This window comes from Hippocampus comes, unplaced genomic scaffold, assembly GCF_001891065.2.
Source record: "Hippocampus comes isolate QL1 unplaced genomic scaffold, H_comes_QL1_v1.1 scaffold57, whole genome shotgun sequence".
NCBI classification, from domain to species: Eukaryota; Metazoa; Chordata; class Actinopteri; order Syngnathiformes; family Syngnathidae; genus Hippocampus; species Hippocampus comes.
The window spans coordinates 1,015,112-1,040,096 of record NW_017805039.1 but is presented as its reverse complement, the minus strand read 5'-3'; the positions used below and the strand labels follow the sequence as shown (position 1 = coordinate 1,040,096).

General features: G+C 42.7%; 4 protein-coding genes and 1 long non-coding RNA gene across 10 annotated transcripts in view; 2 read left to right on the top strand and 3 right to left on the bottom strand.

Annotated features, from left to right (window-relative positions):
- Positions 1 to 2,381, bottom strand: part of LOC109512457 (mannose-P-dolichol utilization defect 1 protein-like) — a 4,644-nt gene extending 2,263 nt beyond the window's left edge. The window contains exon 1 of one of the 3 annotated variants that reach the window (XM_019864251.1): positions 2,283 to 2,381. In XM_019864251.1, the coding sequence (XP_019719810.1) occupies positions 2,283 to 2,337 (55 nt within the window). In that variant the 5' untranslated portion in view covers positions 2,338 to 2,381. Of the gene's footprint in view, positions 1 to 114; positions 243 to 1,581; positions 1,768 to 2,282 lie in introns of those variants that run through there. The other 2 variants (XM_019864249.1, XM_019864250.1) reach the window with 2 other exon arrangements.
- On the top strand, positions 1,761 to 5,090 carry tm4sf21a (transmembrane 4 L six family member 21a). Its single transcript, XM_019864267.1, has 4 exons — positions 1,761 to 2,696; positions 3,088 to 3,153; positions 4,090 to 4,223; positions 4,331 to 5,090. Exons 1-4 carry the CDS (start codon positions 2,520 to 2,522, stop codon positions 4,524 to 4,526), a joined length of 573 nt encoding a protein of 190 aa, XP_019719826.1. The 5' UTR covers positions 1,761 to 2,519; the 3' UTR covers positions 4,527 to 5,090.
- slc25a15b (solute carrier family 25 member 15b) lies at positions 4,973 to 11,503 on the bottom strand. Of its 4 annotated transcripts, none has more exons than XM_019864230.1 (7): positions 11,279 to 11,503; positions 9,123 to 9,221; positions 7,284 to 7,542; positions 7,055 to 7,192; positions 6,321 to 6,496; positions 6,064 to 6,222; positions 4,973 to 5,981 (listed from the first exon to the last, which is right to left on the bottom strand). In XM_019864230.1, the coding sequence occupies exons 2-7, from the start codon at positions 9,175 to 9,177 to the stop codon at positions 5,860 to 5,862; spliced, it is 909 nt and encodes a 302-aa protein (XP_019719789.1). In that variant the 5' UTR covers positions 9,178 to 9,221; positions 11,279 to 11,503; the 3' UTR covers positions 4,973 to 5,859. The 4 variants fall into 4 exon arrangements, with proteins under 4 accessions (XP_019719789.1, XP_019719791.1, XP_019719790.1 ...); XM_019864232.1 differs by having other exon boundaries at positions 11,314 to 11,503; XM_019864231.1 differs by having other exon boundaries at positions 11,011 to 11,385.
- The window catches only part of LOC109512487 (uncharacterized), a 20,200-nt gene continuing 6,692 nt past the window's right edge, over positions 11,478 to 24,985 (top strand). The window contains exon 1 of the long non-coding RNA XR_002167539.1: positions 11,478 to 11,564. This is a non-coding gene — a long non-coding RNA (uncharacterized LOC109512487). The remainder of the gene's footprint in view (positions 11,565 to 24,985) is intronic.
- Positions 18,562 to 24,985, bottom strand: part of LOC109512406 (insulin receptor substrate 1-B) — a 7,634-nt gene continuing 1,210 nt past the window's right edge. Inside the window, exons 2-3 of the mRNA XM_019864145.1 lie at positions 20,993 to 24,010; positions 18,562 to 18,769 (exon numbers count right to left, since the gene is read on the bottom strand). Coding sequence (XP_019719704.1) covers positions 18,762 to 18,769; positions 20,993 to 24,010 — 3,026 coding nt within the window. The 3' untranslated portion in view covers positions 18,562 to 18,761. The remainder of the gene's footprint in view (positions 18,770 to 20,992; positions 24,011 to 24,985) is intronic.

Sequence of the window (24,985 nt, the reverse complement as noted above, 5' to 3'; positions counted from 1 at the left end):
TTCAACGCTGACGTTCCTCCTCCCTTCTCTTAAGTTTGAAACTATTTTCGCATACTTGGCAGGTGAACAAGCAGCCCACATCGGGCGACCAAATGTGTTGACAGCAAGCCTCACCGTGTAAATAGAAGTTGACGAAAAGCTCCGTATAACATTTCTCCGGCATGAAATGGTTGACTAGGAAATTTTTGACGGGAGACGTGGACATGTTGAGCGTGTCGCACGCAACGCTATCGGACTGAACCCACGCAGCATTTCCGGGTCCGATGTCACTCGGCACCAAAGCTTCCATTTCTCCGGCATGAAATGGTTGACTAGGAAATTTTTGACGGGAGACGACGTGGACATGTTGAGCGTGTTGCACGCAACGCTATCGGACTGAACCCACGCAGCACTTCCGGGTTCGATGTCACTCGGCACCAAAGCTTCACGTGGACTACCCGAATTTTGAAACTACTGACAAAATCTAGAGCCGTCATTTTTCCTTGACGCGACAGCCGAAAACGTTTGATGTGCTTGTAAAAAAAAAAAAAAAAGAACAACAAATAACGTTTACATAATGTTAGAAAATTTCATAAGAACAACAAATAACGTTTACATAATGTTAGAAAACACCAAAATTCACGTGCGCCTCACCAATTTGTGAAAATATTTAAACAATCATCCTCAGTATTTTGGATTTAAATGCTACAAGGTTACATTAATCTCGAGTGTAATTCTGTGCTCAGAATTTTCACTTTCCATCCAGATCACCGTTGGAACATTCTCATCTGCTAGCCGCCACTCACTGTCATAACAATTTAAGCCAAATTCATCGCAATCTTCCCCCGCTCGCAGCACATCCCTGGCTCTTGGAAGTTTGATTACTCCGGAGCAAACCTTTTCTGTGCCATGATTTCATCAATGTCAACAAAGTTCTTTTTGATCACTGAGAAAGGGCGTACCACAGAGATTGCACGAATCTAATCAGGACCTTTACCTGACAAAAGTCTGGATCGCCATATACAAACAACAGAAGTAAATGTATGCTCTTGTCCGTGTCAGCAACAACTCGGATTGCAGTCTGGTAGTAAAAGGGGCTGAAAACAGGACGATGTGCTTAGTTTAATTACATAAGTGAGAGCCTGGTGGAAATGCATAGTCTGTTTAATGGTACAACGAACGGATGCGATCTGCAGGGTTGTCTCAACAATGACGAAAACAATGGCATGCATGGTCTTTTGTGAGACAAGCATCTCACGCAGGAATAATTTGATCACGTAGTTGTATAATGTTAAGGAATTTGAAGTAAAAGAGAATTGCATTTTCTGCATTTTCCTCAAATCCAATTCTTTTATTAAACAGAGGGTGACCTGTCTCTTTCGCGCCTGGATAATACAATGGAAAATCTGTGTCAATATGAAGTTAATCTTTAACCGATTAACTACCCCCGAAACCAAACGGTCCAACGCATATTTACATATATTCTCATTGAAAGAAGACAGTCTTCCTGATAAGATCCCGATCAACTTAACATTAATCTTTCATCGAACAGAATGCAAACAATTAATGAACGTCGTTTAATGTAATTACAGGTACGATTACCTATTCGATGTTCAGGGATTTGATGAAAACATGCTTGTAAAATCGATACATAGACGTATTTATGTGACTGATTCTCCACATTGAAAGGACCCAGATGAAGTGTCTTGGAAATCAAACAATCCGACCTTCGGTGGCACATGATCTGCATCATCGGACGTTGTTAGCGGTCAGCAGTCTGCAATTGCAGCTTGCGCCAGGAGAAGCATTTTATAACAGTACACGTCGGTACGACAGCTTCTGTAAAAACAAAGAAACCCGGCTGCCCAGACTGTAGGTTGCCAGGAAACCAAACATGTTTTGGTCTGTTTTCTCTGTCATCAGCTACCCATATAAATTTCCCCAACCCCGCATATGCTCAGACAAACACCGCCAACATCAAAGTGTAGCCTCTGTGATTCATATTTTACCACAGAAGCCGTTCATAAATGTTTCACCGGCAGTCAATGCCGTTGACATTGTTCTTGCAACACTTCGCAGTGTCCAAAGTCCAAAACGCGCTGTAAATCTGGAATCGCAATATCCACGAGCACCTTGACAGAATTGGCTCACCAAAATTCATCCATGCCACTTTATCATCAGATGAAAATGACATGATTCATGCGCCTGACGTTCCGCTTCACCTCTTGATGTCTTTTACGGGCCATTTCGAAATGTGCATGTGCACTCAACAAAAACAGGGATTGTCTCATGGAATGAGTCACATTTACTTCCGCCGCCTATCCCAGATTTTGTTTGTCCATGGTATCTGCTTGTCATTCCGACCTCCCACACCCTCACACACAGAGTGAACGTACAAGTACACACGCTTCCACCCTACCAGTGTCAGTTTCTTCAACAGAAAAGGGAAAGAGGAAGGGAGCCGCTTAAACGTCCTGAACAGGAATTCTTAGAATTCCCCCCTCCCCTCTGCGCAACAGCAGCAATTTTACTCTGCCAACATGTGCACTGGGACCTGTTCTCGTTGTATCGCTGTGACTTTGTACCCATTAGCGCTCATATCCATCATTTGTAACATAGTGTTGTTCTTTCCTGATGGGGACATCAAGTACGCTAAAGATGGACATATTACCGAGGAGGTGAAATATATGGGAGGACTCATTGGCGGGGGAGTCATGGTAAGTTGTCTACGACCACTCTCCTGAAGGGTGTGACTCCGAGTTGTGGCGCATTCCTTTGTTTTTGTACACCTTTAGGAAAAAAAGCTTACCTAACGCAAAGGCGGAAATATGCACGTTTGATATTGCGCACTCAGAAAATCCAACACACAAGTTTGAGTAATTTCTATTTCCTCATAACTGAGCCTCATTGACATTTGAACAGTAGATTTTATTTTTTTTTGGATGCAGCTCCTGTATTTGTCGGACCTCGTGACATTGTGCAGCTGGATCAGACGCTGCGAGGATAATCAGAATGGAATTTTGATTCGCCTTCCAGATAGGATCTGTCACACCTCTATTAGTCCATCATGACGTTCATGTGATGAATTTCAATCTCAATCTGTTTCAGGTGTTGCTACCGGCACTTTATATCCACGTGACTGGAAAACAAGGATGCTGTGGGAATCGCTGTGGGGTGAGTGATACGACTTATTCGGCTCAACGCCATTTACTGTATTTTTACTGTTGACCTATGTCATGAATTATAAAGTCAGGTTGAAAGACATTTTGCCGCAATGTAAATATCGGTGTGAATTTGTTGCATAGTCGACAGGGTATTTACATCTGGATCTAATGCGCAAATTATGGTCCTGCGATTTCGTATATCAAGGTTTTAGTAGCATGCAACCCAGAGCGCTGTCTTGATGCTCACCTGATAGGGAATCAATCCGAGCCATTGCACAAATATAGTTAATCGTAATATCATTTGGAGTCTGAAGAAGAAAGAAAGCCTTGGCGTACTCAGGAACAGACACTAAAACAGGTTGATCAATGACGACAACAGTAGTCGAAGATCAAACGTCCTGAGCGCTGCAAAGCCCCCCAAAACAACCGTGGGTGACATCAACCTCCAGAAGGCAGGAGTTAAGATTTCACAATCAACTGTTTACAGACTTGGTGAACTAACACTTAGAGAAGATAGAAACCACTCATTAGCAAGAAGAACAGAAAGGCCAAAAAGTACAGAGACGGCCCTCAAACATTCAGGGAGAATGTTTTACGGACAAGCAAACTAACTTTTATCAAATTCATGGAAGCATGAAAGGTGAGAGGACGAAATACTGTTCAAATTCATCTGTGGCTTGGGCTTGCGTGGCTTCTTCTTGGACAGACACATTAGCCTTCATGAATGCCGCACACGATGTCAGCAACCAAATTCACTCAACAGAAACCAAGTTTAAAAAAAAATAAAAATAAAAAAAGCACTGTTCCAATACTTGTGGAGCAGCCTTGTGACTTTGAAAGGATGTGAGGAATGCGCGAGGACTAAACAGAAAGGGATGTCATGGGACCCCGCGTCAAATTCCATTTGACATATTCCTTAACTTTGCTTATTTTTTCGCATCCTCAGATGTTCTTATCGATTGCGTTTGCCGCAGTGGGCGTGGCCGGCGCGCTGTACAGTTTGAGTGTGGCCGCACTCGGTTTGAAGAATGGCCCCCTTTGTAAAGTCATCTTGATATGGACCACGCCTTTCAAAGACAGGTAACACCCCGATGAGGTTGATTTACGATTGGATGACTGGCAATCACGACATTTTCTCTCTTCCCTGTCATATTGACACTCATATTGATACTCTCCATTGTGCCCAGCGACCCGAGTTACCTGACCGACAACACATGGTGGGGGAAATGCACGGAGCCCAAGAACATTGTGCAGTTCAACACGGGATTGTTCGGCACCCTGTTGGCGTGTAGCTGCCTGCAAGCGGTTCTGTGCGCCATCCAGATGATCAACGGCCTCTTCGGCTGCCTGTGTGGAACCTGCGCCAGCAAAACCGTCATCTGAATTCCGACAGACAGGTTGGAATGCAACACGGTCAGGCTGAGATGGGTCCGAAGATAGCGCGTTTCATTTGTCTTTTGCTTCGTAGCTGCAGTGCGGCCCCTGTTGGCAAGCAGCTGCATCACACGCTCTAGAAAATACGTCTGGTTCACACGTCCTTATGTCAATTTGAGTGTTTTGTTGAATATACTCGGCTGACAAAATCCTTCAAGGCATATTTGGCTTTCGGCTGGAATTTCAGGTCGAACCTAAAATGCTCTACAATCTTTATAAAGAGCTGAATCTCTCTTAACTTTTTTTTTGGGGGGGGGGGGTGAAGAGTGACTGAACTATAACAAGAATAAGATTGTTAACTCCACGCACCACCATATTGTTTACCGTTAACTGCAACAGAATTGATGCTTCTCAGTAAAAATCTGTCAAGGATGCTAAAAAGAAACACAGGAAAATAAGCTGTTTCAGTGGAACGTTTAATATGGATATTATAACTACAATATCAAGATAATTAAATATATCATGTATAGAGTTCAATTGTTGGCATTTTCTTAATAAAACATGTCTCAACAAGGGTGACTGGGATTATTTGTGTTTTGCAAAACACTGGAGCAACCATATACATGGAGTGCAAATAGTACATTTAGTGGACTACTAAAAAAAAAAAAAAGGCAAAATATGGAATTTTAAAAGGCAAATGCTGGGCTGTACCTTTTTGTAGGAATTTTGCAAAAGGTGTGATCATTTGGAAACAAAATCTGAAGGCAAACACTGAGTTAATTTAGTGAATTTGGATTTGTCAAAACACACCCCGTTATTGAAATCCAAGACACCAGTCAGTTAGTTTGAAAACTAGGAAATAAATATCTCACTTTCTAAAAACACACGAACCATGAATAGAATTTCCAAATACTAAAAGTTAGATAAAACGAGTGGCATCATTAGATCAGCGAAACCCATAAGGTCTGTTTCAAGCCTCGAAAACGTTCAAGCATTCAAAAGGAGTGTTTTTTGTTTTTCCTACTTCATGTGTGCGCATACATTAAATGCTCCGAAAGGCTTCAAACACTTGCCTATTTTTGTGCATTTCACGACACTGAGGTAGGCGAGAATGTAGTGTGGACAAAGCCACCTAGAAAAGCTGTCTCTCAGAAATCAGAATTGGCAGTAGAACCTCTCGATGGCACAAACAATTGTTAGCTCTAAACGTAAACACAATGTGTAAATTCACAAGAAACGGAGATGAACTCGAGCAAGTTCGATCAAAAAAAAAAAAAAAAAAGATTCCATCACCATCCGTGGTGACCTCTACTCCTTCTGAACTCGTTGAAAAATGTGCAACTCAGCAATCAAACTGCTTCATCATGACCTTGCGGCTGACCTCATAACCCAGGAAAAGTGCGCCGTTAGCAGGAAAGGTGCGGACCAAGGTGGGCGTGAGACCCGAGTACAGGGCTCGAATACCTTCGAGCAAGAAATAAAACAGAAGGACCCAAATCATGATTTAAACTCATTAGGATGATAAAAGACTGACTAGATTTACTACCTTCGGTGCGTGCGATAGTCATGAAGGTTTTGAAAAAGCCGCCCTGTTTGCCCGTCATGGACATGACCTGGATTCGAGACTTGACACAGTCCATGGGGTAGACCACCAGCCAGAGGCACGCCCCTCCAAAACCTCCGCTGAACACAATTGGAGCCACGCCTACGCCACGGTAAGACGCAAACGCATTATCATGCATATGATGATGATTGCTCTCGTGGTATTTCTCCCAGAATGCACTGCGGCGGCGGCACGCTCACCTATGTCGTCTTTTTCACACTTCATGTAGTCGGCAAAGGCACTGCGGCAGAGCTCGTAGGCGCCAAAGAAGCAGAAGTAGCCGGGGACCTCTCTGGCAATGGTGGTGGTCAGGCCCTGGAAGAAACCCTGCGGGCCTTCGTTCTTCATGATGGATTTCACCACAGACCACACCGAGCTGCAGGGAGAGGACGCAGAGGTAAGAATCAGAAAACCGAGTTCATACCTAGCGTCGCTGATTCATTCAATCGCTGTTATCGTTTGGGCCATTAAACCGAAATGTACCTGCTAAGCACACTGAAAGCTGCAAACTAAAATTGACACTTTCTGTGCGTTTTCCACCTAAAAAAGACAATGGTGTCTTGAAATACGAGCAATCCAACTTACAAGTTTTTTTGAGAGACAAGAAATCCTCCGGCAGATTTTTTTTTTTTGCTTTAGACTTCACAAACATTTCTGATCCGAGCACGCTTTGGTGGCTGTGAACTCTGCTCAGCTCATTTCACAGCTAGCAGCATTTACGGGTCAAACAATTCTTCAAAAACAGCCTTCAAGCTGTTTTAATGCCACTCCGAAGTTGAAGTATACTGTCAAAATAAACTGCACGACAAACTAAAACAAGACCCCCTCGTGTGTGAATCAGAGATTCTCAGTATGTGGGGTCAGACCGTACTAGAGTGGAGTGCTGGATGGATTGAAGCAATGTATCAGAACAAGTCTTGTTGAAACGACTTACTTTTGACTCCTTGCGATCTTGCCCGATGCCTCCATTTCGTACATGGCTTGCAGACGGCATTTGACAAGCTCTGTAGGGCAGAGGACCAGCGAAGAAAAGATGGACGCCACCGAGCCGGCACACGCTTTTTGCATGTCACTAGCAGGCGAAGGGGGGGCACACACGCACAGATCTTAAACCGTTCTCACGCCTACAGACTGCGGCGTTTTATTGTTTACATTTTTCCTACCTCAGCACAGCATCACTGTGTAGGCCCGCCGTGAAGCGAATGACCTGCTGGCAGAAGCCGTAGCTCATGAAGAGCACGGAGTTCTCAGCGATGTTGGCCATCAGAGCCGGCGAGGTTCCCTGGTAGAGACCGCGGATACCGACTTGTTTGTATGTAGACGTGATGCAGTGGATGAAGCCCCTGTAGAGTGTGGGAAAGGTCTGCATCTTGACCTTGGCTGTGTCAAGGGGTTGGCCGCTGAAAACGCACGCGGCCCCCCCTAGCATGAGACAAAGAGACACGGTTAACAAACACAAAATAAGGCACATTAGCTTCTTTTCGTGAGTGAAATAATTTTGAAATTTGGACGTTCTCTGTCTTTATGGACTCCTGGCTCACCGCCATCGGCCAGTTTTTTTTCTACGAGTGGTGTGTGCGACTGCAGTAACATTAGTCCGGATGGAAAAATTATCCCCTGTGAAGCTTCTTGGCAGAGATTTAAAAAAAAAAAAAAAAAAAGAAGAAGATGGATGAATCTTTTTTCAAATGTATTAATCGGGTTATTGTCTATTGCAAGAGACAGGGCCACACCCTGAAAACATGCTGATGTCAGCAAGACAGGATGTCTGTGTACATTGTCACCCAGCCAGGTCACGCTTCGCGCTACACTGCAAATGTTCTTGTTTGTTGATGCTAAAAAGGCCCGGAGGAGAAGCATTTAGCCAAACAATGTCCTGGCATCTCTCCACCAAAGATTCCCGTTCCATAGAAGAGTGGCCAGTAACGAGCCGTTTTGCCCCCAGGCAGATGAATGACCGCTTGGTATGCGAGGCGAGCATTCGATGATGCGTTGTGAGGGCTCTCAAACTGTTTGCAGAGACAATATAGAATTTTCCGAAATGTCTTGATAAGCCAAACGATAAAAATACAGGAGATGAGGCGAGTATCTCATTACGTAGTTGAATAATTCATTCTTGAGTTTTGTACCTTTGTCCCTTGTATACTTTTAAGACTCAATAAGTGAGCCGAATGCACAATAGAGGCAAATGAGCCAGAAAAAAAAGGGGGCAAACAGATGTCTGAGGTCATTTGCGCACATACTAAAAAGGTGTCAATATTTGCTCACATTCACCTGTAAGTTCTTTCAAAAAAAAAAAAAAGTTCTGACTCGAAGCACCAGGAACACATGCTGTTTAGGGGGCGAGTCAGTTTACCTATAGCTCCAGCAGAGAGATCGATGACGGCCTGGACCACAGCGTGAGGTGCCATTCTGTCCAAAATTGTCAGAAGAGTGGTCTCTTTCCGTCAGGCACCTGGCAACCACATTAAAGATAGTGTGGAAGCATCTCACAAAAATGTGCAAAACAAATTATTTCAGTCGTTCAATTCAAAAAGAGGTATATAATATTTTAAAATTTAAATGTCATAACGAGCCGTTTTGCCCCCAGGCAGATGAATGACCGCTTGGTATGCGAGGCGAGCATTCGATGATGCGTTGTGAGGGCTCTCAAACTGTTTGCAGAGACAATATAGAATTTTCCGAAATGTCTTGATAAGCCAAACGATAAAAATACAGGAGATGAGGCGAGTATCTCATTACGTAGTTGAATAATTCATTCTTGAGTTTTGTACCTTTGTCCCTTGTATACTTTTAAGACTCAATAAGTGAGCCGAATGCACAATAGAGGCAAATGAGCCAGAAAAAAAAGGGGGCAAACAGATGTCTGAGGTCATTTGCGCACATACTAAAAAGGTGTCAATATTTGCTCACATTCACCTGTAAGTTCTTTCAAAAAAAAAAAAACAGTCTGCACTCGAAGCACCAGGAACACATGCTGTTTAGGGGGCGAGTCAGTTTACCTATAGCTCCAGCAGAGAGATCGATGACGGCCTGGACCACAGCGTGAGGTGCCATTCTGTCCAAAATTGTCAGAAGAGTGGTCTCTTTCCGTCAGGCACCTGGCAACCACATTAAAGATAGTGTGGAAGCATCTCACAAAAATGTGCAAAACAAATTATTTCAGTCGTTCAATTCAAAAAGAGGTATATAATATTTTAAAATTTAAATGTCATGTCGATTCACTACACACTGTGAAATATTTCATCTTATTTTATATTTTGATGATTATAACGTACTGACTGCTGACAAAAACTGATAATTCTCCAACTGAAAAAAATTACAATAATTCATCGAAATAATTTACTGAAAATATAAACTAGATAGGAACGTGACTTCTAATTTAACATACACTCGTAGATTTGTATTTATTGAAACAGTATTTTTTTCATCTCTTCCCTCAACAGCCCCACCAACACAGTCATTCAGTCCCAAGCATTTGTTGTATTTGCAATATGTTTTAATGATTGTCAAACAGTCAGATAATTGCCAAATGCCTTTTTTTATTCATTGTTTTATTAATATAATTTATGTTGTACGAGATGCTTAAACGTTCCATAACTGGTTCCACAAAATATAAATTTCAAACCCAAACTATATATATATTTTTCCCTTCAGACCTTCCTAAGCTCAAGAATGTCATCAAGAGGAATTGTTTTCAAGGTTTGGACAACAAGAATATGGCAATGACAAAGCAGCTGCAGAAGACCCGGAAGACTTCTTCCAGGAGTGCACGAAGAAGACCTGGCGGACCAGGCTGGGAAAAGTCCGACTTCAGGGCGATTACTTCCAAAGGTAAAACCTGGCTTTTAAATGTATCCTATGCGTCACGAGTCTTGGAACCTTTTTAACGCACCTCATATCACTCATTTACTGTAAAGGTTTGGGAAATACTGTATAAAAAAGATTACTCAACTATATAAAACAAATATATCCGAAATGTCCATTTTGTAGATATATGTATTTGCCATCTATCAAGTGCTGCATGATGCAAATACTAAGTACTACGCTAAGCAAGGATCGAAATAAATTGAGCCACATCGTTTTATTTTGCGCTTCATTCAAACAAAAACTAAATTGCACATGGGCATTAATCCGGCACAAGGCGTTTACGTCACCTACACGCCGGAAGTATTGGGGCTCATCTGAATTCTCTATTTACAATTTGCATGATCCTCGCGCCTCTGTTTACATGCTAGCATCCCACCCCCCAAACCCCATCGAGGAGACGAGGAGATTGGCAGAAGAAGAGGTTAAATATTTTGGGGAAATGAGACGATCCTTCGTCCGTTACGACATTTCGTGACGTCCGCCAAAGATTATATCGTCATTGACGTGTGTCACAGGTGTATCGTCTGCGTGGCCGAATTATTAATCGTTTATATGTATATTGTATAGTGTTGATTTGTTGCTCATGTATTACGTTGGCTGCAAATACAGTTTGGAACCAACACGTTTTTATTTCATGTGCCCAAATGCATTTGACAAATTGACGGGCTAATTACGATACACACCTTTTAAAATAAGTCGCAGGCTACTGATAGCAATTTATTTTGGTATCAAATACTGCCTACAATTGGACATACAGTAATAGTTCCAGCCCAACATGAAACTCCATTTTTATTGCTTATTAAAAGTTTTGCTTCGGGTCCCTGGGATAAACCGGCAAAAAAAAGCTCCTCAAAATGAGAACGTTGGCCCTGAAATGAATGTCATTGATAAGCAAAACTGATCCTCAAAGGGGAAAAAAGTTATTTCGAGCCTTGCTAAACAACCTTTATTGCAAGGTTAGAAATACCTGATCTATTGTTGCCATGTTAAGGTTACTACTGTACTGCTTGTGAAGGTTACCTGCAGATGGGGATGATGGCTCTACGCTGTGCATGTTTTAACTCATTTAAACAGGAAAGATCATTACATGTCGTACTTTGCATTTTATTGGTTTTAAATGTCGGAACAATGACTTTTTTAAAATAAACATTTCTTTAGCAGGCCTTTAGGAGATTCAAAACTATCCAAATAGGAGTACAGTAGACGTTTTCTGCCATTAGACTGTAACGAAATCACTATAACTAGCGATATGCGAATCAATAAAATGTGTCTAGTCAGTATTACTTGCCTTTGGGGAGAGAGAGTGATTTTACTCCGACTGACCTCAATGGTGAACTGCGGCGACTTGCTAACTGGTGCTAACGTAGAGCATGCTATAGTACACTAGCAGAGCACGCATGATTATCTCAAATGTTATGTCTTTTGTGACATCTTCCCCCAACAGTGTGGCGTCAATGGATGAATGAATGAATGGGCGATGAGAACGGCGCTGCTGATCAGAATAATAATAGACGATGTCACAGCACATCTTTGTCGACAAGTTTTCAGGAGGTCTCTCTCTGCTCCATCTGCAGGTACCAAAGTCTTTCCACGTCCACTCTTGAGTCGTTCTGGATGATAATAATTTTTTTGTGGGACGACTCTTTCTGATTTCTTGACACCGTGTTCGATTCAACAAAAATTCTGCTGGATATATAATTAATTTTGGTTACAAATTACATTAAGAAAAATAGTGTGAGTGATCCTCATCTGGTAAATTCATGCATGTTACAACTTCCGGTGTAAAGTCTCGGTGGGTGGTACACATTACTAGAGCGCCCTCTGCTGTTTGTTTTGCGAAACGTTGGACAGTAACAGTTGGTGATCACGACTGTGATTATCAGACCTGATAAGTACAGATACTGTACTTGCGTAAAAACACTGCGGTAACTGTAGAGGTAACAATCGAGTCCTGTACCTAATTAAAAATTATAGTGTCTGAAATGTAGTTAAATACACAAGTTGAAAGTGCCTTTTCTGTCCCCATGGGAACCCTCTCACTATTTATCTTGTGTCGTTATCTGCTGAGGTAGAAAAAAAACTTACAAGCCTATTTTGACCAGGCAAGGAGAACAAAGTACAGACATCTGTTGCCAAATGTAGCGAGTAAAATTAAGAGGCCATCGGGGGGGAAATAATCAAGTAAAGAACATACTGTATGTCTTAAAAATCTACTGAAGTACACCAACAAAGTATTGTTACTTCCCACTAATGATAACGCAATACAAAACGTCTTACAAATATGTTTGTGTTTGTAACGACAAAGGTTAGTGTTAAGAACCAGGAAAACTGCTGAAAGGAAAGCTGTTAAATGCAGCGCAATTTGTTCAATCTGTCCAGTGTTGTGCTGTAGCATTGTCTGAGAATTGACAGCACACCACAGTCTATTACAGAGCAAAGTTCAACTCTACACATTTCCCATAAAATGTGCAAACACAGCATTCGGCTGCAATGATCAAGAGTACAACAAGGGCTACAATACAAACAAACCAAGCACTGTTCCTGCGTGGGGTCAATGTGCAGGTGTCATGTCATCAAAAATATTGATGTGGCAGATGGATTTGATAATAGTGTGTACACAGCAGTTGTATTGATCTCTTTGTGGTTTCACCTCCTTGAAAGTTGGAAGGTGTGCTGCTTGTAACTTTTACGACTTTTTAACAAACCATCTGAAATCAGAGTATGGCTGTACGTGTGATAAAAATACAAAGTTTTACATTCATTATTCATTTAACAAAGTAGCCACGGTCATGATTTAGCAATTATTTAATGTAAAACTCGGGCCATCATGAACAAAAAAAAATCATGATGATTAATATTGAAATCACGATTAATAAACACAATTAATAATTGATGCCAAACCTTTTTTAATAGCAATAAAAAGTTTGACGTGTTAGTGGCTTTAAGTGCATACAGTACATTTACATATAGAAAGAGCACAAGGAGAAAGTTGCAATTGAACTTTACGAATGTAACTTATTTTTCACATATTAGGAAGAATATATACCTGTCACTATTGTTATTTTACCTGTCTGTTTGTGTGTAAATATTCATTATTTGAAGGAATATCACTGCCGGAACACCATGCTAATTTTCTGTTAGCCCTTTCAATAGGATATCCCATCCACAGTGAGCATTAGCAGTGGCAAAAGTATGTGTTGTATTTATGTGTATCATTTCAAATTGTGCATTTTGTTTTCCAGTAAACTGGCCCAGCCCTATGTGTCGCACATGCTACGTAGAGTAAAAGGCATATTTGTCATACTATGATCGTGCCAAAATACCATCTGTTAGGCCAGAGGAGTCTGGGATTACAAAACATAGTCTGGCTAATACCTTAAAAAGTCCGGCCAGCATTGCGTCTGCACTCGCGAAATGTAAATGTTGCAACATTAACTTTGAACACATGGTCAATAAAAGAGTCACAAATGTTTTTTTCCCCACTTTGCCTTTTTATATTTAGAAAAAAAAAACATTGAAGTTGTCTACATCACAGACAAGTATCATCAATATTCTGTTTGGAAACAATTTGTTATGAATTGAATGAAGCCCACACACTCCAACTGTCCCCCACCACCTCCCACCAGCGAATTCCTCTATACACATAATTTTTTTTTTTTTTACACCGTTCAGTCTTTGTACATCAATATCAAAGTAGAATCAATAACTTTAAAATACATAGAATGCTCTTTCAATTGTAATTACAGATGCTATCTTGATTGTACATACGGTATCATTTCCCACACTTAGATTCTCGCCCTTCACTCAGAAGCAGTCTTACAGTGAAGAGATTTTGTTGATCATTTCCGCGTATCTGTCGATGCCCTGCAGTGCTCTTAGACTGTGAGGGGTTTAACCTACCAACTGTTTTGTCTCCATGGGCTCGAGATTACGAGGTACAAGAGTGGCTCCGTAATCCCTAATTAGGAGAGTCGCACTGAAGGAATAACAAATGGATTATAAAGGACCATTTCAACCAAGTTAACTAGTTAGTTCAATTATGCTCTTAAGTGTCAGGCAGTAAAGTTGCCATTTTGAAGCACAAATTTATCGGCAGTGGTGGGCTATTCTCATTTTGACGGCAGGTGAGTCAAAAGCACCTGCTCAATAATTTAATGGGATTGTTTGAATGAAAACGACAATAGACATAAATTCATAATGTGAATCAAAGTGGATATAAAAAGTCTGCACACTCAGTTCAAATGCCAGGTTTGGTAAAAAAAAAAAAAAAACTAACAAAAAAAAAACAAGGTTGAGATAATCATTTCAAAAGATTTTCCACCACTACAACTCAATTGAAAAAAAAGTTTTAATCTTTTCAAGAGGACGGGAAGTAAAAATAAACAACTCAAATGTGGTTGTATAAGTGTGCACACCCTCTTCAACGGAGGCTGTGGCTGTGTTTGGAATTAACGAATCCCATGCACTTCAAATGTTGGCAGGTCCCCTCTTGAAAAGATTTTCCTTTTCCCAATCGAGTTTACAAATTATAGGTCACATTACTGGTGGGAAAAGGTTTTGCTGTAGAGTATCTTGGTTGTATATATGTATATAGATAACAAAAACAGCATTTGAATGTGTAGACTTTTTATGTCTCTTTTTGTTGGAAGTGACAGAAGTGTCAAACTGTCATGTAAAGAGACAACAATGGTGAATATTTAGAAAAATAAATCTCGATAACACAACTTCTTAACATCATTTGGCACTTTTTTTCTGGGTATGTAATTTCCAGTCAGCGTATACTCACTCAACAAATAAAAATTCACATTTGGCAATGGTTTAAATAATGAGCTTGAGGGTGTATATATATATATATATATTTTTTTTTTTTTCCCAATTATGATTCTAAATGTGGGAAAAGCTACCAGTGTGAAAAATACACGGAGAAAGCCTTCTTCCTTTGTACCCTGTATACACACAACCAGAAACATGCTGAGTTTGGTCATCATTATTTCTGAAGCCTTCGCCATCATTGTGTACTCACGTTTGTTTTCAACCATACAGATGCAATATATTCCGATTTATTGTACATTGTGTTGAATGTTTCCCTTAAGCTGCAACTGGACCAAACCAGACTTGAGTGGCTCTGGGAATGGTATGCAACCAGTCAGAAACTCACGCGGAACTTTATTATTTAAAAAAAAAACACTCTTTAGAAATGTTTCATTGAAAAATTAAAAACTTTTTTTTTTTTTTTTGGCCCCTTAGCACTTCAATGAAAGAATTCTTCATTTGAAATCAGATTTAAAATTGTTTAGAAATCCTTTTGTTGTCAGACTGCATTTCTGATTGTTTGGCAATTTGGCAATCCAACAAGCAGCAGTGCAGAATAGAAATAATACAAATAGCGGGTTATGAGCGAGCCGGACTCGGTCTTGGGTTTGAGTTGAGACAGAAAGGAGCACTAGAGTGACACATTTGGGGACTGAATCCACATCCAAATATAGAAAAATAACACATACAAGCGTGTTTGTCGTGTTTTAGCCCAGGTAAACACTTAGCTGCTCTGAAGAGTTCAAATGACCTCCACTCAATATTTGCTTTGAGGTTCAAAATACACCACGAGCCTAAATCAATACATACATTTCATTTGCAGCCTAATATGAGCCTGCCTTGTTAGTATTTTATGTACAAGAGAAGAACAGCTGTCAGGTAAAAACAATGCAGAAAGTCATTAAAATAGGTTTCACGATTAAAATGTATACAATTTAGAATCCTCATGTTGTCCAGTAACTTATTTTTGGATGAAATAGCAGCCCAGGTTCTGGATTATTATTATTTTTTTTTTTTTTAATTTCTTTATTTTTTGCTTCACTTTGTCGAGCCAAACCTCAACTTAACAAAGTCAAACAAGAGCAAGGGGATGCTTACATTGTGGCTTAAACTGTTAGGCACCCAAACAAAAATGAAATGATCTTTGCACGTTTCAGATCAAGAGTAAGGCCATTAAAATAACAAACAAATAGTTACTGATATCATTGTGTTTGTTGACTCTTTTTTTTTCTTGTATTTTCACAACCCATTTTAAGATTACCTGTGTAAAACAGCTACAATCAAAAAAGAGGCACTTTATAAAAGAGTATATAGATATCTATAGGCTAAATAGTATTCATCAAAATACTGTATGTATCGTGTATATCTTTAAATAACATGTGTTGTCACATTATAGTTGTGTAAACTGTTTGGCGAATGAAGAAAAACAAGCTGCGGTGTTTTAAATGCTGTTTGCTTGTATACTGGCATGAACCGTCGTACAATATACACATATATTTAAAAAAAAAAACGCAATTGCCCAAAAATAATCGACACACTTCCAGTGGGAATTGTGCTACATGTGGGTTCGACCAAAACATAAAAATACTCAAAAAGGAACCTAAAAAAAGTCTTGTATTGTATTTAACTGTACAGTATTATTCTTATTTGTATTTTTTTTTTTTTTGACCGAAGGCAACTTTTGCACCACCGTAGAGTCCCGTTTGTGTGAGGTTCTTTCCGTTATACTGAAGACACGCTGACCGACAATGCGGCTGCAGAAGAATGTTATGCAAATTTGCCAATTGTTATGCACTGTTTGTACCAGGATGCACGCAGCATTAAAAGCTTTGGCGACTGGCAATAATGCATCTTGTGGTGAAGACTTGACAGGAGATGGTTAATTGAATCACATCAGAGGTTGTATAAGAATCAGGTGGAATTGTGTGCGACAGCGCCAGTCGTGGGTACTTACCACTGAAATACTACGAAATTTTTGCTGTCCTGACAATATCGAGTACCAGTTCCTAAGACAATACGAGCCAAAAAACAACCACAAACCTCGAATGTGGTCTAATAATGCCTGTCGCCAGGTACACACAAAAGCAAAGTTGTAGGAGCGTTTATTTATTCCATATCCTACTAGTGCACCGAATGGTTTGTTTACTAGTATGTGCTCTGCGTACCTGTATGCTCTTTGTCCTCACTAGTAGAGTGTGCAGGGTACACTAGTCGAATGAGTGGCTACAGTGAGGTGTACTGAATGACATTTCTTCGCACTAGTAAAACAAGTTTCATAATGTCATTAGGAGCATGCTGTCGTCAGTTAGTGCAGATGTTCTATGCAGAAATGTAATACGGTGGTACCTCTACTTACGAAAATTAATTGGTTCCAGAAGAAATTTCTGAACGAGAACATTTTGTAAGTGGAGACGCGTTTTCCATGTAAATGCCCTAATTCGTTCCAAGCCCCACTAAAATTCAGACATAAATGTTTTCTAAAGCATCAAAATGCATCAAAATATGTAACAAATAAGTGTTACAATTTGATTATTGCACAATAAATGAGAGATGTCCATAATGTAAAAAAACAAAGAATAAAGAATAAAAATGATGGTCATTTAACTTTTAACTGCGTCCTCATCGTTTTTTTGCCCTCTTTAGTTCATGTTCTCTCTCAGAAGTGGTTTTTGCCTGGCGTTTTATAAAGAACTGATCCATGGACGTTTGCTTTTGTGGTCTTTTAACAATCCTTCGAAAATGTCCAAGGCAAACATCGACATAGTGAGCAATCGCCCAACTAATGAACACTTTTTCTGGGTGATTCACATTTACATAAAACTATCGGAACACCTCAATGCCCGAGGTGCGAATGATGAGGATGCTGCATAGACACAGATCTATCTACACAAATAGACACATATGGTAGAGGTCCCTCTTAGCCAATGGGATGCCAGGAAGATGGTCGGTAATAGCCAATGGCAGAGCAGCTATACGTATGTTGCGTTCAAGAAACTCGGAGCTGCGAGTATTTTTAGACTGTATTTTTACCTTTCGTATCTTGAAATTTCTTTCGGAACAAGAGGCAATATTTTCCTGTCGAGGCGTTTCGGAACTTGAAAATTTTATATGAAGGGACATTTGTAAGTAGAGGCACCAGTGTACACTAATGGGGGTGGGGGGGTCACTCATCAGACCTTTGTTCTATTAGTGCTCTGAATTGTCTAATCAGTGAGGACAAAAGGCGCCGAGGGTTCTAGCTCAATAAAGGTCCCCAAGAAGCATTCTGGCTTTAATGTTTCCTACATGTATTAAACTTGACAAACATGACAAAGTGTGTTCTTGTGTGAAAACCATATTTCCTTGACACGTTTTCAGAAAACGGTGCTGCACATTGGACACAAACAAAGCCTTTTGTGACTTTAAGCCGAACTCAGACTCCATAAACTAAATGGATGTCACGCCTCAGCCTTGAATGATCACATTTCATTACATTTGCTTAGCGACCAGTCACAATGATGTCAATCTTGGAGGCAATCGAACCGAACGTGTGACATTTTTACCGACTTTATGGCTTTGCCCGACTGTCATAGTGCTTTAATCGTGTCAAATGGACATAAAGCCTTCGCGTGAACCCACGTCATCACACTTAATCCTTGATCAAGTTCACGTTAGCTGATCAGAGCAAGCCATACAAACAGATAATTTCCTTACCCCGTGTGAGTGTGTGCGTGTGTTTGTGTGTGTGTGTGTGTGTGTGTGTGTGTGTGTGTGTGTGTGTGTGTGTGCGTGTGTGTGTGTGTGTGTGTGTGTGTGTGTGTGTGTGTGTGTGTGTGTGTTTGGCACATGTTAGGTTGTCAGAACACAGCAGACGGATGAGGAATGGTTTCCCAGCGTTCCGGTGTTTTGGACTCGGCGTACAGTTGTGTTGCGGCAACAGTTGGGCATGGCGCAGCTCTCATCATAGACTTGAGCACAAATCAACAATCTGGAGGAAAACAATCAAAAACGGGCAGGAATTTAAAGCGGGCCATTTTTTTTTTTTGCAAACAACTAATCATATTGCTTTTCACTTTATCGATTCTTAATCACGCTGTTTAAAGAGTTCGTTAAAATATTTGATCTGGTGGCTGCCTGTGTAAACATCACATGATGCGTGATGATCATTTTATAATGATTTTAATGATAAGGGCCCCGGCACAGTGACGCATGTGTTAATATTATGCAATTGCATCAGCTTCATACTATCAAGGAAACGAATGAGTGTGGCAATAATCAGCTTGCAGTGGCCATGAATGTGGCCCAAAGTGATCCACTGAGACGAAACGAGCCTCTCTTTATTAAAGAATAGCCTCATAAAGCAACTAGTTTGTACCTCGGGGGACACTTACGGATAAAAGTGCCGATACATCAACTTGACTTGGGCTGACCACTCGTTCTTTTCCTCTCCTAAGAGGAAAATGAGGGTGTGGAACGAAAACAAGTTTCACAGAAGATATGTTTTCGTTGTTTTTTTATTTTCTCTTTCTCAAATGCTAATGAAGTGGATTTAATCTGTATGAATTATGACGATTATAGTGTTAAACTGTTTTTCTCTGAAATAGCACCCAGTGACGCACTTGTGCATCCGGCATAAGTCGCCCCTCTCCCACCATGTTATCTCTGCCACTACGGTGTTCAGTTAGCAAGCTAGCTATGCCCATTCCACTGAAATGTACTTTCTTTGGACTAAGAGTAAAAGTAACACATGGTGGGTGAACAAACATCTGAATTCAATTCTAATCTTCATTTAACGTTTCCCTTGGAAGTCATTCCAATGTCATTGTTGAGCAGAATTAGCATTGTGTGAACGATGATAGCGCTGATCATTGTGCGTGCCATATCCCGTACAGACAGGCTTATGGCACGCATACACAACACGTAGCATATCGTCGAAGCAAGCGCGTCCAATCACAAGGGTCAAAATGTATAGGAGCGAATGACCGAATATTACAAGAAGCTTTCCTCGCACGATTCATGTTAAATTCATAAACACGCCATCCCCCAGTCACAATAAGTGGGCGATTACAGTATTATGATCACACATATGCATTACATGAATCAATTATGCAAATGGAAATCATCTGAATAAATAAGATGCACATGTGTGTTCCGGATGAATATTTGATGTTGTTGGGTTTTCTATAAAGTAATTAACACTCCTTGGCCGCTTCAAATGTTGCTCAAATGAGCAATAGTATTGAAAAATATGATACATACCTACATAGTATCTCATCATATTGTACAGGCTTACCTGATGATGATGTCATGTTAGTGTAAATTCTTTTTTTCTTGACATGAGGGAGCCACTCATCTCCAAAGCACTAGACGATCTATCAAAACCATTAACCATTGCCTGACTTTGAGCTGTGCGTGGCATGATGGGAAACCTCGAGGTTGCCGTGTGGCCCGGGTGCGTTCGACAGCTCGCCCACACAGAAACACAAATACCTGGCCCGTGTTCCCCTCCGTCTATCACCGTTTATGTGAAAGGCTCATTACCAGCAGCAGACACATCAATTGGCCGCACTCTCACTCGACACCCACTTGTCATAATAAGAGACCTTGCAGACAACCCACAGCTGAGTGCTGAGGCGCTCAGAGGTATGCAGCTGACTGAGAGCCACGCGCATGTTTTGTCTGCAGCTCGCATCAAGCTGCGTGGTTTAGAAGCGAATAGTTTGCGATTGTTGAGATTGGTCATTCATTGGAGAAAATGGCTCCCTTCTGTCATCTGGTCAAAAGTTATTACTCAGGTGTTCAAATGAATCAAGTCATTCCAACTTCATGGACGGCCGTATGTATTCTTGGTAAAGTCTGTGCTCCCTTGAGTGCCAATCAAATTGGAAAACAGTCTTTCTTGCAACGTACAAAAAAAAACCCCATCAAATTGCTCTCGGGAAGACGAGTGCTGCATGTTAAAACACATCATCTTGGTGCCAAGGAACTGTGTTGAAATGAGTTGAGGGCTCTCATTTAGCTTTCATGGCATCTACAGGCAATATGGTGGCGACGTCTATTACTCGCCGGCTTTCGTTATTTGCAGCAGGGCTCGTTCCCTATCGCCCGTGAATGGTGGTGGTTTACTGTACCTGGGATTAAAATTGTTCCTCAAACTACAAAATAAATACTATTCAACTCCCAATTAACCCCTGGCCCACTGAGCCCTTACCTTGATCATCCTGTCTGCCAATTTGGTGTGCTCTCAGTTCTTCTGACTTATAGAAGTCAATACTGGCGTACGTATTGAGGCTGGAGCCCGCACCACTGCCCAGAGCGCCTGCGCCAATGTTGTAGGCGGCAGAGGAACGCTCAGCTCCCGCTTGAGAGCTCTCCTTAATGGCCAAGTCAAGGTCAATATAGTTAAGGCCTTGTTCAGCAGGGGCTTGTGGAGGCGGCGTGTCAGACAAACCAGCTGCCTGACCGCTTTTCCACTGTGAGCAGTCCAAAGTGTGCCGGTGGTCCGCCGGCTGACCGCCTTCTGGGAAGATGTTGGTCGTGGAGGGTGGGTGTCGGGGCGCGGATGGAGGTGAGTTGAAGGTTTCCGAGTGGTGGCCCCGCCGAGCCTGAGCATCGGCTCGGACTAGCCTGTTGCCATGCTCAGGAGACTGGAAGGTCTTGACAGGAGAAAACCCCAAACCTGATTCCCCCGCTATGGATACAGGCGGACCCGAGTGGGCGACAGGTCTCGCTGAAAGGCCGGGATCCGAAATGTTGTCAATGAACGAACTGTGGGCGTCTCCTGCCGTCTTTCCTTTGGATCGATGTAGAGAGTTTCCTTCTGCTCCCAGAGGAGATGATGTGCCGCGTTCAAGTCGGCCCTTGGGGGCGACAGCTGGTGGGCCCTGCGGGGGGCTGAATGTCGACCTTAGCGGTGTTGGTGACTTCCCGACATCCATGCTGACATACTCAGCAGAGGTGGACAACGGTGCTGAGAAGCTGCGAGGAAGGTTAGCAGCATTATCGGGAGCTGGGAGGGGCTGGTTTGAGGGCCGGAGGGTGCCATGAATGACGGGTTGCGCTCGATCTGACCCTGCACATCTTCCGCCATGATACTTATTGTCTTCCTTAAAAACAATACTGACATACTCACCGACGTTGTGAGCCGCCATCGGGGGCAGATTCTCTTTCACCCGAGGCAATGTGTTTGCTTTCGTAATGTCTGAAGACATGCTGAGGGGGCGGCCCCTCCTTTGTTGCTTTGGACTCTTGCAGCTCGATCCGCGTTTTTGTAGGTGACGACTATCCTTGGTGCATGTTCCTGCACTCTTGTACAAACTTAACCCTTTTCCGGCTGATATGGACTTGTCCTCCAGGCTTTCGCTGCTGGCTGAGCTTGAGGAGAAAGAAGACGAAGACATGGAGAGTTGGAAGCCTCCGGTAGGGCCCACTCCCATTTTGTTTCTCTTATTGTACCCGACTCCTCCACTGATTCCAGTGCTATCGTTACCGTCCTTTTTGCACTCCTCTTTGTTTAGATCCTCCTCAAAGCGACTGTAGAGGGTATGCTGATAAGCTCGTGGCAGAGAGAAGTAGGAATTAAACATTTTTGGTTGCAGTTGGTGCTGTTCAGGGTGGGAAGGTGGTGTGCTACAGGCAGAGTGGCTGCTGACAGGGGAGAGGTTCATGTAGTCACTGGCAACCCGGCTCTCCATGCTCCCCCTGCTATCCCACATTCCCAGTCCGTGCAACTCTGTCGAGACGCTACTATTTGGGGACATGACCATGTAACCCTCCGAGCTGGGCTGCCGCATGTGCTGAGGCGGGGACACGCTGTTGTTTGGGGTCATGGCCATGTACTCGTCGTCTGCAGCCGGAGATGTGACTCCGGGCAGCATTGACATGTAGCCGCTATCCAACGGCGCTCTTGCATCTGCTTCTCTCTTTTTGTCAAATCGTTTTCTGTTCTCCCCCGCCACATCACCTCGCCCACACCCCGCCGCCAAGCTGCCAGAGCCTTCTCTCTTAGCGCCCTGTGACATTACGGCATATTCTTCCACGTCCTCCTCGTCATCTTTTCGATGTTGAGCCAGTCGTTCGTGGGTGGCCAAAGGCAGGGAAGCTCTCTTACTTAGTAATCTTCGTTCTGCCTCGGAATCCCGACTGGATGAGCGCCGCAGAATGCGCCTGCCTTTGGTGCGATGACGGGAACCGAGGAGGCCCTCTCGTTGACCCATGACTATGTAGCTTGAGGGCCCTTCTCCGTGCCCGTGATGGGCAGCCATACTGGGCATGAGCAGTGAGTGCTCACCGGGACTGGAACCGTATTCGTCAGAGGAGCCATAGTCGCTCGGTGAACCCGAAACAGAAACTCTCTGAGACACTCGGGGGTAGGAGCACACCGTCATGCCTCCCACTGCCGCGCCCACTAGACCACATTCGGAGCCGTGGCCGGAGCTGGAGGAGAGACTCGGGGCGGGAGAGGGAGCAGGGTTAGGCGTGTAACGTGCGAGGCTGAGGGTAATCTTTGCTGGGGTGGGGGCCCTGGTGGGCTTGGGCCTGAGCGTTGGTGTCGTTGAGCAGGATCCATTAAGACTCGGGCTGGAGCTGGCCCATGTTGACCTGGTACTTGCTCCGCTCTCCTCTGACCTGGCCCCAATGCTTGCCGTTCGAGCCCGCGGAAATCCGTGGCGTGATGTGGGCGAGGTGCTGGTACTGCTACCGCCCGGGGTCTCCGTGCGGGCTCTCCTGGTAAAGCCCACTTGACTGGGTGGCAGATTCGGATGATGTCGGCGACTCGGTACACTGATGGGGTTTGAAGCGGTTCCGCCGCCACACGACGTCCCCACGGACTGAGATTTGCTGCGTTGACGGAACTCCTCGCTTAGCGCTTTCATGGCTTCCAGCAAGGTCTCGTGCATGTTCTGAGCCACCACAGAATCATCCACTTGCATCCAAAACTCTCCAGGTCCAGTTATGGCTGAACGACCCACCTCAATGAAGAAAAAGTTCTCTGAATGGCCACATCTGCGAACATTCATCAGCTGCAGCACGACAGCGGCTACGTCAGAATTGAGCTTGACAAAGTTGACTGTCTTGTCAGTTAGGCACAGGCGGTAGATGCCTACTAAGTTCCTGGCATGTCCAAGACCTTTTGGCCACACTTTAACCTGCCACACTTCCTTGAAAGTTGGAATTGGAGACGGAGAGCTACACTCTCCGCTACTTCCATAATCTTCAGGAGATTTACCTGTAAATGAAAAGAGAGGACATGAATGAACACGAAGGAGCCCTTTCCCAAAAGATGAATGGAAATAAATATAGATAACACTAAAAATAGTGGCAGGATATTGTCAAATAAATGAGGTCTTGATGCTACAAAGTCTTTCACTTCATGCTCGACAGCAGTGGTCCCCATCCAACGATCCGTGGCATGAGACCAGGCCACACGGATCTAAACGCAAATATGCGGGGGTTCATTGTACCTTGGGAAAAAAGATACACGCGTGCGGAGAACATGCAAACGTCACAAATTGACCCATTCCCTCTCAAATGTGAGGCTGACCTGCACTTGTCCGTTGTGTTCCCTATTTCACAAATCGTATTGGGTACAGGAAACATGAAATGGCCAAATGATTAGAAACCTGAAGCGGTGCAGTTATACACCACTACAATCATGTTGCTCAACATATTGTGAAATGAAAACTGAAATTAGTTCAATTATATTGTCTGTGTATAGAGCCCCGTTATTTTTCTGCCACACAAGAGTCACTGTTCCATTTCTTTGTATAACTGCAATATGAAATCTATTAAATATGTGTGAAGAAACCACTACAAGCCACAGTATTGGTTAGTTCCAAGCAGCATGCAGAATCCCATCAAGTCAAGCAGATCAAACAGATTCGTTCAACAAAGGCGTTATCATAAAGCTCCGAGACATCGTTTTTGAACAAAATGGGACTCTGAGCATCCATCAGTCATCTCACAATATTCATGCATGGTGCATACACAGCTGGGAAAGCCCGTCAGTGGGTGCACAGAGAGGGGAAAAGGAGGGGTTGTGGTACTGGGATTGCAGTTCTGCTCCCAGCATCGGCACATGAACGTAAACAACATGAGGAGGAGACCCGCACGTAAAAATGTTTTTTTTTTTTCCCCTCCCTCCTTTTTTTTTTCTTCTTTCTAACATCTAGCCACGCGGAGAGCATGGATGCACGGTGATGCC

Coding starts and splice junctions, on each gene's coding strand:
- tm4sf21a (XM_019864267.1), top strand. CDS start 2,520: ATGTGCACTGGGACCTGTTCTCGTTGTATCGCTGTGACTTTGTACCCA. Junction 3,154..4,089: donor GCTGTGGGAATCGCTGTGGG/GTGAGTGATACG, acceptor TCGCATCCTCAG/ATGTTCTTATCGATTGCGTT. Junction 4,224..4,330: donor ACCACGCCTTTCAAAGACAG/GTAACACCCCGA, acceptor CATTGTGCCCAG/CGACCCGAGTTACCTGACCG.
- slc25a15b (XM_019864230.1), bottom strand. CDS start 9,177: ATGGCACCTCACGCTGTGGTCCAGGCCGTCATCGATCTCTCTGCTGGA. Junction 7,543..9,122: donor TCTCTCTGCTGGAGCTATAG/GTAAACTGACTC, acceptor GTCTCATGCTAG/GGGGGGCCGCGTGCGTTTTC. Junction 7,193..7,283: donor CACAGTGATGCTGTGCTGAG/GTAGGAAAAATG, acceptor TTCGCCTGCTAG/TGACATGCAAAAAGCGTGTG.